This window comes from Sinocyclocheilus rhinocerous, unplaced genomic scaffold (genome assembly GCF_001515625.1).
Source record: "Sinocyclocheilus rhinocerous isolate Xijiao unplaced genomic scaffold, SAMN03320098_v1.1 scaffold954, whole genome shotgun sequence".
NCBI classification, from domain to species: Eukaryota; Metazoa; Chordata; class Actinopteri; order Cypriniformes; family Cyprinidae; genus Sinocyclocheilus; species Sinocyclocheilus rhinocerous.
Window position 1 is genome coordinate 396,095 of NW_015644642.1, and position 14,409 is coordinate 410,503.

At 36.2% G+C, this 14,409-nt stretch overlaps 2 protein-coding genes across 2 annotated transcripts; both read left to right on the forward strand.

The window, feature by feature from the left end:
• The first annotated feature begins 1,279 nt into the window (after positions 1-1,279).
• On the forward strand, positions 1,280-10,679 carry LOC107758737 (ferritin light chain, oocyte isoform-like). Its single transcript, XM_016576538.1, has 4 exons — positions 1,280-1,384; positions 6,705-6,944; positions 8,108-8,254; positions 10,298-10,679. Exons 1-4 carry the CDS (start codon positions 1,280-1,282, stop codon positions 10,580-10,582), a joined length of 777 nt encoding a protein of 258 aa, XP_016432024.1. The 3' UTR covers positions 10,583-10,679.
• Positions 10,680-12,685: 2,006 nt separating this feature from the next.
• On the forward strand, positions 12,686-14,232 carry LOC107758742 (myoblast determination protein 1 homolog). The gene is made up of 3 exons (XM_016576542.1): positions 12,686-13,367; positions 13,460-13,538; positions 13,726-14,232. Exons 1-3 carry the CDS (start codon positions 12,858-12,860, stop codon positions 13,962-13,964), a joined length of 828 nt encoding a protein of 275 aa, XP_016432028.1. The 5' UTR covers positions 12,686-12,857; the 3' UTR covers positions 13,965-14,232.
• Positions 14,233-14,409: the final 177 nt, after the last annotated feature.

The following is a 14,409-nucleotide window of genomic DNA, read 5'->3' on the forward strand; positions in this document are numbered from 1 at the left end:
AACTAGTTGTACTTTTCAAGCTGCAGTATAAGGGTATGGCTTGGTACATAATAATATACACTAGTATGTTTATGCATAAAAGATATATAAGTTTGGAATAATTCAGATTTTTAAAAGTGTTAATGTTTTTAAAAGAAGACTCTTATGCTCACCAAGGCTGCGTTTATTTGATGAAAAATACAGTAAAAATTGTGAAATATTATTACAATATAAAAGAACTGTTTTCTATGTAAATATATGTTAAAATGTGATTTATTCCTGTGATACAAAGCAGAATTTTCAGCATAATTATTCCAGTCTTCAGTGTTGCATGATCTTTCAGAAATCATTCTAATATGCTGATTAGCTGCTCAATTATTAATAAAGGTTCTTATTATTATCATCAATGATGAAAACCGTTTTTACTGTCTGATATTTAGGAAAGCCTGACTTTTTTTTCAGGCTTCTTTGATGAATGGAAAGTTCATAAACCATTTACTTTTGTAACTTTTGTAACATTGTAAATATCTTTACTGTTACTTTTGATCAATTTAATGCATCCTCACTGAATGAAAGTATGCTTTTTTTGAATGATAGTGTATTACTGTTTTCACAAAACAACAAAAAAATATTAAGAAGAAAACACTGTTTTCAACATTGATAATAAAACTGCTTCATGAGCACCAAATCAGCACACACACACACACACACACACAAACACACACACACATTTAGATTTATAATCAGCTTGAATAAAAATACAACACATGTTTCTATGGTTACAAATAAATACTGAAAGATCACAACTGGAAGATAACTGACATCACAAGCCCTACATAAGAAACTTTAAAATAATTTAGCTCCACAAACGTTCATTAAAGGGTGCGTGAATCTTCTGCTCGGGCAGAAAATGATATCCCTTTGGGTTAAACAGCTAAGCCTCTGCTGCGTTTGGGTAGCATGAAGGGGGAGACGTCTAGCTAGTATGAGCCACCCAAGACTATCAATAAGTAAAGACAATACTGCTGGTCTTTAACAAGACCAGACACTGCAGCTAGAGGCCTCGTCCCTTTAAGCCAACAGAGCTGAAGTTAGGCAAGACAAACAGCGACTATGACTGACTCCTGGATGTCATATTCATAAATCTGTTTTTGGGGCTATAATCCCTGTAATTCTGCAAAACGGCCGAGCCCACATGTCCAACAGAAGCCTCTGTCCACTCATTGTCCATTGTGTAATCCATTGGTAATGTAATCTAGCGCTGGGCCTGTCCAAACACAGAGTGAGGGTTGTTGTAAAAATGTCTCGTCAGGGCAGTTCACCATCTTTACAGCTCAAAGCAGGTGTGGGAAGCGCTCGTCCCATCACCAACATGCATCAGAGCAGCTTGTGTATGCCTACGCATGTAAATATGTGAAATTTCTATAATAAGCACTGAGAATACACAGTATAGAGCAAACATAAGCAAAACTTAATTTTAGGATAAGAGACTTTCATAATAGAGGTGTTATATATATATTTCAAAGAATGGTTCAAGATCAAGAATGATCCATGTTATATATATCAAGTCAGATATTGTTGTCACTGGATTTATACAAGTGTATTAAGAGCAATCAAAACAAACAATACTGGTAAAAACATACTGGTAAAAAATGTATAGCCTGAATGCACTGTAAGTCGCTTTGGATAAAAGCTAGAAAACAAAAATAGTAATAATATTTCACAATATTACTGTTTTTTTTTGTTGTTGTTGTTGTTGTTTTTTTAAAGCAGAAAAGAGAAAGAAGTCATAAGAGACTTTCATAATAGAGGTGTTATATATATATTTCAAAGAATGGTTCAAGATCAAGAATGATCCATGTTATATATATCAAGTCAGATATTGTTGTCACTGGATTTATACAAGTGTATTAAGAGCAATCAAAACAAACAATACTGGTAAAAACATACTGGTAAAAAATGTACAGCCTGAATGCACTGTAAGTCGCTTTGGATAAAAGCGTCTGCTAAATGCATAAATTACAATAAATTACAATTAAATTACAAATTACAATTACAATATTTGAAGAATGTTTGGAGAATATTTCAGGTGAGATGAGAAACAAAACCAGGAACAAGACTGAAAGTCTTGAATGTTTTTGGACAGCTGCACTAAGAAACTCATAGACAAAGACAAAACATGGACAAAAGGCAGGTGGTATCCTTGAAGGAGGTCTACAGCAAGCTGCCCAAATGTATGACAGCTCTGTTGCATCGTTATCTCAGGGCACACAACACATACCCACCACAATGTACAAGAGCCACAGGCTGTGACCTAAAATGTGGGTCACGCTCGCAACCTCAATTCCGAATTCAACCTGAAATTTAGCCTGATCCAGGTCTGTTTCTCCAGAGTGTGTGTAATTTGTTACACTTAAGTTCAGCTCAGGTCATTGTATATGTGTCTGAGAGGTGCAGAGGTCAAGTCAAGAGTTCAGGTCCTGTTGACCCAATGCTGGACGTACGCTGAGTGTTCCCCTTTCTTCCATCCAGACTCAACAGGCCCCCGGGGATCTCCCAGTCCCTCGTGTCAGTCATCCGCACTGAGGAGGGCGCAATGACACGGGCCACTGATGAAACAAGAGACGGGTCCACCAGGGAAGAGGGCAGGGGGGACACAGCGAAGACCACAAAAGACCACCGAATCACTTGGTTTGAGTGGAAAAGGAGCATGTTATCACATATACATGCATGACTCTTTTTGGCGACTTCTATGTGCCAGTGGTTGCGCAAGTATTAAAGAGTGGCCTGTCAGTACAAATACAGTATGTCTTTCATGCAAATCACTTTACATACAAATCAAATTTAGTTTTTTACAAATGGCCAAAGAGAGACAATTTCTCTAAATGCATCAATCTGTTGTTATCAGAGAAGACTGCTGTTTGCTTGCTTTTAGACAGTTTCGAAGAAAAAAAATCACATCTGACACAGGCCCGGTTCTTAAGCGCTATAGAAGGGTGGGCTGGCAGATATCCAGGCAATTTATTTATTTATTTTTTGTGGAGGGTGGGATACAGTCTAGAAATTTAGACTGTTTTTAACTATGCAACTTATTGCAGTGTTGCTGATATATGTACACTGAAAAAAGAGCAATATCATGCTTTCGTGGGCAGGCTATAGCGAACCATAGAATATCATTAACTTTCGCAACAAAATAAACTTTTTTTCTTTAATGAATAGTAAAATAACAGCACTCTTTGTTCTCTTTCTCTGGATCATTGTTTCTACAATGGTGATTCTTTTAACCAAGTTTTTTTTAAATTATTTATTCATACCAAACAAGGCCATATGTCTACTCTAGAACATTGGGGGGACCAATTGTTTTGAGGAAAATAAAGACCAGACTGGTATTTATTTAAAGGAACTGAATACATATAGGATTTAAATTGATTTAGGGGAATAAATTAAAAGAAGAAAAAAGAACAGCAAAAGAACAAGAATACGATTTTTGCAAAGTAATCAATCTGAACTGCAAATAAAATGTTTATTTTAAAATATGCACCATTCAATTTTATTTGTAGGCTAATATGTTGAAAACGCAAAACAGAAAAATGCTATTGTCGTCACATTCAATTAACTTAGACCATGGCAATGAATTACATGAATCACAAATGACAGGCCTAAGTTTAATTCACTGGATATTGTTGGTCGTTTATGTCATTGTAAAACAATAGTAAAATAGCTATTACACGTTTAGCTACGTCGTAGCCTACCTTCACTGAAGCGCCGCGGTGAAATTCATGCTCGGTTTCTGTGAACAGTAAGGCCCGCCTTCTTTGATTTGATTGGTCATCTTAATCATTTTGACATTGATGAGCGCTGCCTGTTAGACGGCTGGAGCTGAGGCAGACCAGAAAATGTAGATTTTAAAACGTCTTAAAAGGCAACAGATTTTTACTTTTATCCTATGAAAATTCTGAAAGCAAATGCTTCGTGAGCCGACTGTTTCTTTATAGTAACGAACGCAACTTTCATTGCACATGCTCTTATTTCGGTGTTGTTGTTTCTACACTCTAAAAAATGCTGGGTTAAATACAACCCAGTGCTGGGTAAAATAGGGACAAACCCAGCAATTGAGCTGTTTTGACCCAGCGGTTGGGTTAAATGTTTAACCCAACCTTCTGGGTAGTAACCCAACCGCTGGGTCAAAACAGCCCAATTGCTGGCTTTGTCCCTATTTTACCCAGCACTGGGTTGTATTTAACCCAGCATTTTTTAGAGTGTAACATTGTGGTCATTTAAGCAGGCAGTTTGTTTCTTACATTCAATTTAACAGCATTAACAGCAAGTCAAAATGGGTAAGCTTTCAACTGAACTGTATAGGCTACATGCATTTTAAACGCTTCCTACGTTCTTGCCCCGTCCATGCAGTAAATGCACGTTATTGAAAAAGCGAGGTTTTCTAGAAAAATAATTCAACTGCTCAGGGGTGCGTTTCCCAAAAGCAACTATGGTCGCAAGTTCCGTCGTTACCAATAGAGTTCAATGGAACGAACCACCATAGTTAGCTAACGATGCATTTGGGAAAAGCACCCCAGGTAATTTCAGTAGTAGGCTAAGGCACATATTCATGTAGATACCTATTAAACTCCCGTAATTCGCACACTGATAGCGCAAATATTTCTGCCCGTTTTCGCTCGTTGTCAGCCTCTGCTTTTCTTCAACAGACTGAAGCCTCCGCGTGAATGTATAGTTTGCCTTTGCTTTCAGCTAATAAAAGAAAAATTATGCAATTTCTGGTATTATTTTATGATTGTTGGGTCAGTCTTCAGCTCTTAATCGTCTCAAAATACAGTCCACTTCAGATTGCTTTTAATCACTGCATAAAAAGATTAACGCAATCTTTACCTATAGTTCTGATTGGGTGGGCAAGACAGACATTTGGGTGCACTCTAAAAAATGCTGGGTTAAAAAGGGACAAACTCAGCTGGGTTGTTTTGACCCAGCGGTTGGGTTCAAAACATCCCAACCGCTGGGTCAAAACAACCCAATAGCTGGGTTTGTCCCTTTTTAACCCAGCGCTGGGTTATATTTAACCCAGCATTTTTTAGAGTGTGGGCTCAGCTCAGCCCACCCCTGCCCATGCTGGAGCCGGTGTTCTGACGATTTGTGCTACCCGCTCAGATTGTCTCCCATTAAAAAGATAGGTAGCACAAATCGATAGCGAAAAATGCTACCTATCAGATTGTGCTACCAGCATCTTATTCATGTGTCCATACCTACACCTACCCTAAACCTACCCGTCCATACCTACCCTTACCCTAAACTTACCCTTAAAACAATGCAAATATATTTTTGGTAGCACAATCTGATAGGTAGCATGTTTCGTTGGTATACCGGCCCGATCTGACATTGGCAACTAATAAGAAGAAAGTTAAAGTGGCAAAAGAAAAAAACTTAACGTAACGTAATGATTGGATGGCCAACGATTTGAATGGATGAATGAATAAAGGCTTACTTTTTTTAATAGTATTGGTTTATTTAAAAAAAAAATGCAAAAATGTCATGGTGTTTCCACACTTTAAAGTAAGTGGTTACTTTACGCCTACTCTACAGTTTGGAAGCACCATGAAACGTTTTTGCGTTTTGGAAGATATTGATACTTTAAAACAAATACAAAAACATTATTTAGATATTACCAAAACACACAAGGTAAAGCCATGGATAGCTAGTCTTCTGGCAGGTTTTACAAGAGTTTGGGCACTTCTTAAACCAGCATTAGAAAAAGATTTGTGTACACTTTTAAAAAGAGGACTTGTTATGGAAATAACATACTTAAAAATATACGGAAGTACAAACTGAATGTGTTTTCGGACACTTTATTGCATATTATTTACAATGAAATTAGTAAATTAAAAAGTAATTAAAATTAAAATGTATAATAAATTATAATTTAAACTTATATTAAATGTTGAGGTGTGTTTTGGATCCACTTAAACCGAACTTAAGTACACCTTTATATGCAATTTCATAATTACTTCAATTGTCTTTGAAATATGTTTAAAGTGTATACTGACAAGCATTTATGGTAAACTAAAATATACTTTAAAGTAATTCTACTGATGTATGTATTTAAATATATTTGTAATCACACATTTGTAATGATGAGCTTTCAATTTAGTACATTTAAAATAGTCACTTAAAATAAAGCTACAGTTTATAATAAAGTACTTCACATGTGCTTTAGTATGTTAGCCAACACATCAAAATAAGTGTAAGCATGTCAAAAGATTATTCAAACATAATGATTTACAAAAGTAAAGCTTTGAATTATAGGCTACATGATTACAAAGTGCACACTTTTAACAGGTGTATAGCTAAGTGTGTTAGTCATGAACTTAGCACACTTATTTAAAGAATATGATATTATCTGCAAGTACAGTAATATACTTAAGATTTGAAGTACATTACAATACAATTAACTAAGCCATCTTTTTCACAAGTGCAACTACTGTAAGACCAACAAACCTGTTTAGGCTGTTCAGCAGGGAAACTACCATAAAATAATAATATAATAATTAGATCCAGAGTAAAACCATACGTTCGCAGGGCAGGTTGCCCACTTATGCATCCACCCACATAATACCGGATGAACTTGACAGAATGAACGGGAAACGTTTGCAAGTTTCGTCCTATCGCTGCAACCGTCGACTTTGAATTTTAGTTCATCACTATTTCACCATTAGCTCATTTATTTCTTCACAATACGGAAATACGACATACTGAGTCATGTGAGGACATACGAAACGCGTGAAATCGCCGAGGGCAGATGTCCGTTACACCGTAAACATGTCGGAACCGAGAGTAAAGCGAATAATTCTTCTGCTGGGAGTCTAGCGAGCCAAAACTTCCCGACTGTTGTGGAGGAAAGTCTGTGTGGAGTTTCCACTTTGCTTATGGAGGTCTCTTACAGACTGGAAGCGCTGGTAAGAACTTTACTGTAAAGCATGATGCAAAGTTATATAGCACCCCAAATCATCAGTGTAGCAGAATTAAACTGCTTTAATTTGCCACATTGCCTTATAAAGATTTATATTTATAGAGATGTATGCTAAACTGCGTTGTATGGGAAAGTTTAGTATCAGGTTGTTGCTGTAGTAACCCCCACCCAGCCCGAGTCCACCGAAGACGCCCTGTATAAAAACACTGGATATTATCACTGTATCGCTGTTTTATTAAAACTTCATTGGGTAAAAGAAAAACAAGTATGTCTGAGATGATAAACATAAGTAATCTTTTAAAAATGTACTTTTAGAAAAAGTCCTTAGAAATGCCATATTTTCATTCAAGTTGGTTTATAGAGTTTTGAAAAACCATTTTCAACAAAATGTTGATATATAATGACACAAAATATAAAATGGAATATCCAAAGTTGGCCAACTAAGACACTTTGCTTGCATCATACCGGAATGTACTCAGATGCATTTTTTTTGTTTGTTTGTTTAAAAAAAATGAATCAACATTTTCATTTGTCTTTTTTTTCTTTCTTTTTTTTTTTACAAAGATAACAAATCATGAATATCAAAAACTTACTGATCTCAACACGGTCAAGGGGGTCTAAAGTGGTCCTCGCTTTAGTTAGTTCTTGTCACATGACAACAAAATGTCTTCTTATCACATGACCTGACACTTTTTTGTAATATTATTAACAATAATAAAGTATTTTGCCACTTCTTTTGCCAAATTTCAGTGTGATTGTAACAGATTTATTGTTTATTTATAAAGCACATTTTAAAACAACCAAGACTGAACAGAGTGCTGTACATTATAACATTATAAGGTAATAATAATAATAATAATAATAACTAGAGAAAAACAGTTAAAAGTGAAACTTAAGCTGAAATTAAAATAATAATAAAATAATATGCCTTTAGAGCAGGCTGACATAGAATGGGCTAATATGATTATTATTACTATTATTATTATGTTTGAAATAAATAAAAAGCAAAAACAATCTTTTTTTTTTTTTTTAAACTTCCTGACCCATTTTCTTCTCTTACAGGAAACATTACAGGAAACAGTGGTAAGCAAAATCATTTTTGACTTAGTTTTGTTCTAAATCAGATCTGTCTTCCGTTCTGTGTTTCAGGCCAAAATCTTTGAGCAGAGTGATGTGGCTTTACCCAGAGTGTCTGCGTATTTTCATCAGGAATCAGTGAAGGAACTAGAGCGGGCAGAGGCAATGCTGCAGTATCTGTCCCAGCGCGGAGGAAAATACTGCAATAAGAACATCCAGGTAACTCACCCATCTAACCAGTTAACCAGAGCACCACCACAAGACTTGGCCGAAGTGCCCTGTATTTTTTCTTAAAAGAAATAGCACCTAGATATGGAACAAAGAAGGTATCTCATTCGTTTAAACTCATGTTTACTCAAAGTGTTATGATCATAAGCCTATTTTTTTCATTTGACTCTTGTCTGTATGGGGCAGCAGCAGCTCTTAAGGGGGATGGAGGGCAGAGAGAACGAGAGCAATGGGGGTAAGCCAGCGGGGGGTTTTGCAGAGATCTCCCCTTTAATGCCTGTTAGGGTATACGTTTCCCCTGAGTTCCGGAAAATTGGCGAGATTAATGTGAAGGCGGAAGGACAGTGCATTAATTGTAGTTCCAGATGGATTCCATGGCACTCACACTGCTGTCACTTTACACTGCGTCCTCTCTTCTCCTTTCTCTTCTTTCTATTTTTTTTTACTTTCCAGCCTTTCCTGATTTTATGACTCGTGCAAAATTGATCCGGACTGGGACTGGTGAGGGTCCATCAGCAGCGATTTTGAACACCTTGTTATCCGCTCATCCGTGCGGGGTGATGGTTGGACACACTTGGAAACAACTGTGTGCTGTCTTACTTAATTGTAGCTCAATTCAAATTTGACCAATACATGGACTGATCCATTTAGATGGTTTTTAAGTTGTTTAATAAAGCTTTTGCAGCATTTTTACAGCATAGAAGAGTTATTTACATTATTTCAATGATTATTTATTCAAAAATACATGTAAAAGATTTGTTATTTATGCTCACTAAGGCTGCATATAAAGTAAATATTGTGAAATATTATTGCAATTTACAATAACTGTTTCCCATGTGAATATATTGTAATTTATTCCTGTGATCAAAGCTGAATTTTCAGAATCGTTACTCCAGTGTACAATGTCACATGATTCTTCAGAAATCATTCTGATATGCTGATTATGCTGAAATGTCTTATTAATATCAATTTTGAAAACTGCCTAATATTTTTGTGAAAAAATTCTGACATGAATTGAAAGTTCAAAAGAACAGCTTTTATTTTGAATAGAAATCTTCTGTAACATTATACATTTTTTTACTGTCACTTTTGATTACATCCTTACAGAATAAAAGCATTAACCTATTTTTAATTACGAGCATGTTTTTACATTTCTGAATTAAATGTTGATATTTTTTTGGAACAAAGTGCTATAGCTGTCCTGTTATATTATGAAGAAGACACAATTAAAAGACTTCAATTATTGAAAGAAACCCCTTTTTAAGTATTTTATTAGGAAAAAATAGTTTAACAAAATATTTTTATTTCTTCTTTTTCTTTTTCTTCTTCTTCTTCTTAGTATTTATTTATTTATTATTTTTTTTTTTTTTTATCTTTATAAAATATCAAATCATTTGATTTTTTTTCCGGTTTGTGAAATGTCATGTGATGCGACTCCCAAAAACGTAATGATATTTTGAATAAATAATCTGTGATATTTGTAAAAACTTTTAACCTTAAAAAAAAATATTCAAAAATATGGTCAAAAATAATGATTAAGCACACTCACATGTATCAAAAATGTCAGGAAAATGTTACTGTTTACTTGATGGTAACACCGCATGACATTTTTATAGTGATTCAAGTTAAACTTTTCTTTAAAATGTAAAAAAATTTTAAACCAACATAAATACAAAAGGTACATTTCAAAATACTTTGTGTAAAAGTTTTAATGTTTTTTTTTAATCATGGACACTTTTATTTATCACTGGCCCAAATGTGACCTGCAGTGATTCTACCATGATGAATACCTTACCAATTAGACACTAAATTTAGTTTAGAAAAGCATGTGTAACTTCAGCAGCACTCAAGGCCAAGCTATATAATCAGCCCCGTCCCAAATGGCACACTCACGGGCTTCCCTCACAAGCGTCTGTGAAGTCCAAGCGCCTGTAGGGGCTAGTAGATTTCAAGGGTGCTGGAACGCTGCATTCACCAATCAGCTCCCAGAACCGATTCATTTTATATTTAACCTACAATATGTAACATTTACAGAGGCCAGGCACTGAAGAGGTGTGTGCCATCCTTCCTGCTCTGGAGATCATGCTTAACCAGTGGAAGGAGGAGATGAGTGTCATGCTGGAGCTGAATCAGCTGGCGCATGAGTACGGAGATCCACACACCGCCAGCGTAATCAAGAGTCAGTTCATTCAGCCCCTCGTCCCAAAGGTCAAACTCGTCGGTGACCTCTTGACCAGCGCTCGCAGAGTGGGCTGCACCGCTGACAGCACGGGTGGCTTTGGCGAGTACCTCATCGACCGGCTACAAGAGACATCTTAGTCTTTCTCTTTGTTAATCATTTAGGAACCATGTTTGCACTGTAAAAAGTGACTATTCAAAGTAGTAAAAAAAACAAAGATTATTGGAGTACCTTTTACAAGAATAGCCTATTTCATCTTAATATTTCAACCGAATTATTTCATTTCAACTTAATAATTTTGTGTTTAATTCAATGTGTTACTTGCCATTTCTTTGTAATTATTTGTGAAATTGACTAGCCTAATCATGTTTCAAAGTAAATCCTACACCTAATTTTTTAAGTGTGTGTCTTTGGCCCTTAAACAGATTACATATTACATATGTCTGAGAAAGATTACATATTGGTCCAAAAGGGAAAATAAAGTGCATAAATGCACTCACAATAGTGCCAGTTTTGTATGTAACAAGTCTCTCCAGTTGTAGATATTTTAATGTCATTCCAGTAAAATCAATGTATTCTTTAGTGACAGTAAGCCGAATAAGAGTTTAAACTTCATTCTCTCTCTCTCATTTTATTTTATTTTATTTTTTATTTTTTTTTAGTGCTTCACAATTATATATGGAGCAATGCATTGCCCTGTTTATCCTGTGTGTGAGAAATGTATTTGCATTTCTTTTTAAAAACCTACTTTTGAAAAGTAAATATATATTTAACATTTGCATGTCTTTGTTTGGGGAGCATTATTTCTATTATAAATGAAAATGACATTTGTATTTTATGGAAAATTAAATATTTTAGTATATTTTAGAATATTTTAACTTGTCTTCTATGTTTTGACTTTTGAATGTTATCCTGCACTGTTTTTAATAAACACAAAATTGATATGCGTACATGTGTATTTTTTTTTCTTTATAGCATAAAAAGTGCTGGTAAAAGAAATACAGTAAAATATGATTGTGTCACACAATTGTCAGGTTATGTGACAAATGAGTTTAACATAAAACATTTTTAACATAAAATCTTAGGATATATGGAAAAACTGTTTACAATAGGCTATTAACTCCAGCAGGCTCTATTCAGGCAAAACGTACTAATAGGAGAGACAGAGGAACAGACAGAGGAACTCTCTCTCTCTCTCTCTCTCTCTCTCACACACACACACACACACACACACATTTAGAGCTTCTCAAACAGAAAAGTAGTTTTAACTCTCATCTGGCTCTTTAACGCCCCCTATTGTTGGACTGTTGTGCGGCTAGCAGATATTGTAAGAAACGCAAAGTAAACTTGGCAACATCATAAATAGATCATGAAATAAATACTTTAACTTTACCTTGTAGATTTTTTTTCTGTAATAAATTCATAAATAAATAAAGTACACTTTGGAAAAAGCATTTGTAATCTATTGTGCTGGTGTGTGTGTGTGTGTGTGTGTGCGTGTGTGTGTTTTATTTTATTTTTTAAAGCATGTGTAATATAAAGGTGTATTAATATATAAGTGTTGTAGTGCTCCAGTGTTTCATTAAACAATTGATCCAAACCAAAAATGATTCAGAGTAGCAGTGATTTTTTTTTTTATTAAACACTGGTAAGCATCCATAACATTCAATATATTTAAGCCTTAACAGCTATACACATGTGCATGTATTTCAATGTATTTTAACAATATTTATTTTTAATATTTAATAGTTATTTATCACTCGCGTTCGTTTTTCGATTAAGCATACTAAGGAAGAACATCGTTATGCATGGAGCACTGGAAACCAAAACTGTACTGAATTGTTTGTCATCTTATCAAATGCAATAGTAGGCTACAGACTTATTAAGCAACAAATGATAGTTTAAATATTCACTTTAGAAAAGATAAAAGGGAAGTCCTTCCTCGAATGTTTCCTGGGAAAATTCAGGAAATTGTAAGCTAAAATCTGTGACTTGATGACAAACAAACAAGTGAAGGAGATTACAACTCAATACACATACGAAACAACGCAGTAATAGCGACTTTTACCATTATTTATACATGAATTCATTTTTATTAACTGAAGTGCCAGGCCGTCGAAACCACGCCCTCTTTCTAAACGCACGTTCATTGGTCAATCTGTCTTCTGCAGGACACGCCCCTGACCGGCTGGGCTGTATATAAACAGGCCCTGACCTCTCACCAGCAACAAGTACCTGAAGGGTACAAGCAAAGAAACCTTGCCAGGATCTGCGATTTTGTTGTCTTGAGCAACACGTTGTTTCAGGGTCGGGAGGAATTTGTCTTAATATTCCTAAATCCTCAAATACTTTACCACTTGGGAAGCATTCAAGTATAGGCCTACCCATTTGTTGTTTTTACCTTAACACATAAAGATGGAGATGTCGGATATTCCCTTCCCCATCCCGTCAGCTGATGATTTCTACGACGACCCTTGCTTCAACACAACCGACATGCACTTCTTTGAAGACCTGGACCCCAGGCTCGTCCACGTGAGCCTGCTCAAGCCCGACGAGCATCACCACATGGAGGACGAGCACGTGAGGGCGCCCAGCGGGCATCATCAGGCCGGCAGGTGCCTGCTGTGGGCATGCAAAGCCTGCAAGAGAAAAACCACCAACGCTGACCGCCGCAAAGCCGCCACCATGAGGGAGAGGAGAAGACTGAGCAAAGTCAACGACGCTTTCGAGACCCTCAAGAGATGCACGTCCACCAACCCCAACCAGAGGCTGCCCAAAGTGGAGATTCTGAGAAACGCCATTAGTTACATTGAGTCTCTGCAGGCGCTGCTCAGGGGTCAAGAGGAGAACTACTATCCCGTTCTGGAACATTACAGTGGGGACTCCGATGCCTCCAGCCCGAGATCCAACTGCTCTGATGGCATGGTGAGAAGTTCATGTAGCCTACTGTAGCTATTGGTATCGTAATTATATTATTTAATAAGCATACTATTTAGTGTATATTTATTTGGCCCTAGATGGATTTCACGGGTCCTACATGTCAGTCGAGAAGACGGAACAGATATGACAGCTCGTACTTCAACGACACGACAAATGGTAGGTCATGCGTCGAAAACTGTCATTGTACTAAATAAACAAACACGCATTGAGTGAGTCACAGTTAAAACTATTTTACAAAATTATAAAAAATATTTGCGTTGAAGTTAAAATCGCAATTGAGGTAAAAATTAAATCTGCTATTTTATTTATTTATTTGTTTTTTTATTTTTTATTTTTTTTACAGCTGACGCACGGAATACTAAAGTCTCAGTGGTGTCGAGTTTGGATTGTCTGTCCAGCATCGTGGAGCGAATCTCCACAGAGACCCCCGCGTGTCCCGTGCTGTCAGTACCGGAGGGGCACGAAGGGAGCCCGTGCTCTCCGCAGGAGGGGTCTGTCCTGAGTAAGACCGGGGCCCCCGCACCGTCCCCGACCACCTGCCCTCAACAGCAGGCTAAGGATCCCATCTATCAAGTGCTTTAAAGATCCGCAACATTGCAAAACAAAATTGAAAAGGACAAATCTGAATTGAGAAACATTCAGCAGAACAAAACCCGGCAAATTCGATCTTAACGACAAAAGAAAGACTATTTCGATCCACTGCTGGAAACTATAGGAACGAATGATCTTTCTTTCTTTCTTTCTTTCTTTCTTGCTGTGGAAAATGAATTCCGTTATGAAAATGGCTCAGCAGATCAGCAGAAGTGAGTTTCTTAACTAGCTTATTTATATTATTGTATCCACGTGAAAATGTGACCCATGTTGTTTTGTTTTTTTTCCTTTTGTGAATATCTTTTCTGTCACCATCACCTTTTATTCCCTAATTATTTACGAGAGAATCGTAATTCAGATACGAAAAGTAGGACCACTTTTGTATATGTGTAAATAAGATCTGTTTTGTTAAATCGACGATAACGAACAAACGTAT

What these genes read in the sequence shown, in the direction of transcription:
- LOC107758742 (XM_016576542.1), top strand. Translation starts at nt 12,858, where the DNA reads ATGGAGATGTCGGATATTCCCTTCCCCATCCCGTCAGCTGATGATTTC. An exon ending in CCAACTGCTCTGATGGCATG is followed by an intron (nt 13,368 to 13,459) that starts GTGAGAAGTTCA and finishes ATTTGGCCCTAG; the next exon opens with ATGGATTTCACGGGTCCTAC. An exon ending in CTTCAACGACACGACAAATG is followed by an intron (nt 13,539 to 13,725) that starts GTAGGTCATGCG and finishes TTTTTTTTACAG; the next exon opens with CTGACGCACGGAATACTAAA.
- LOC107758737 (XM_016576538.1), top strand. Translation starts at nt 1,280, where the DNA reads ATGTCTCGTCAGGGCAGTTCACCATCTTTACAGCTCAAAGCAGGTGTG. An exon ending in CTTACAGACTGGAAGCGCTG is followed by an intron (nt 6,945 to 8,107) that starts GTAAGAACTTTA and finishes TCTGTGTTTCAG; the next exon opens with GCCAAAATCTTTGAGCAGAG. An exon ending in ACTGCAATAAGAACATCCAG is followed by an intron (nt 8,255 to 10,297) that starts GTAACTCACCCA and finishes TAACATTTACAG; the next exon opens with AGGCCAGGCACTGAAGAGGT.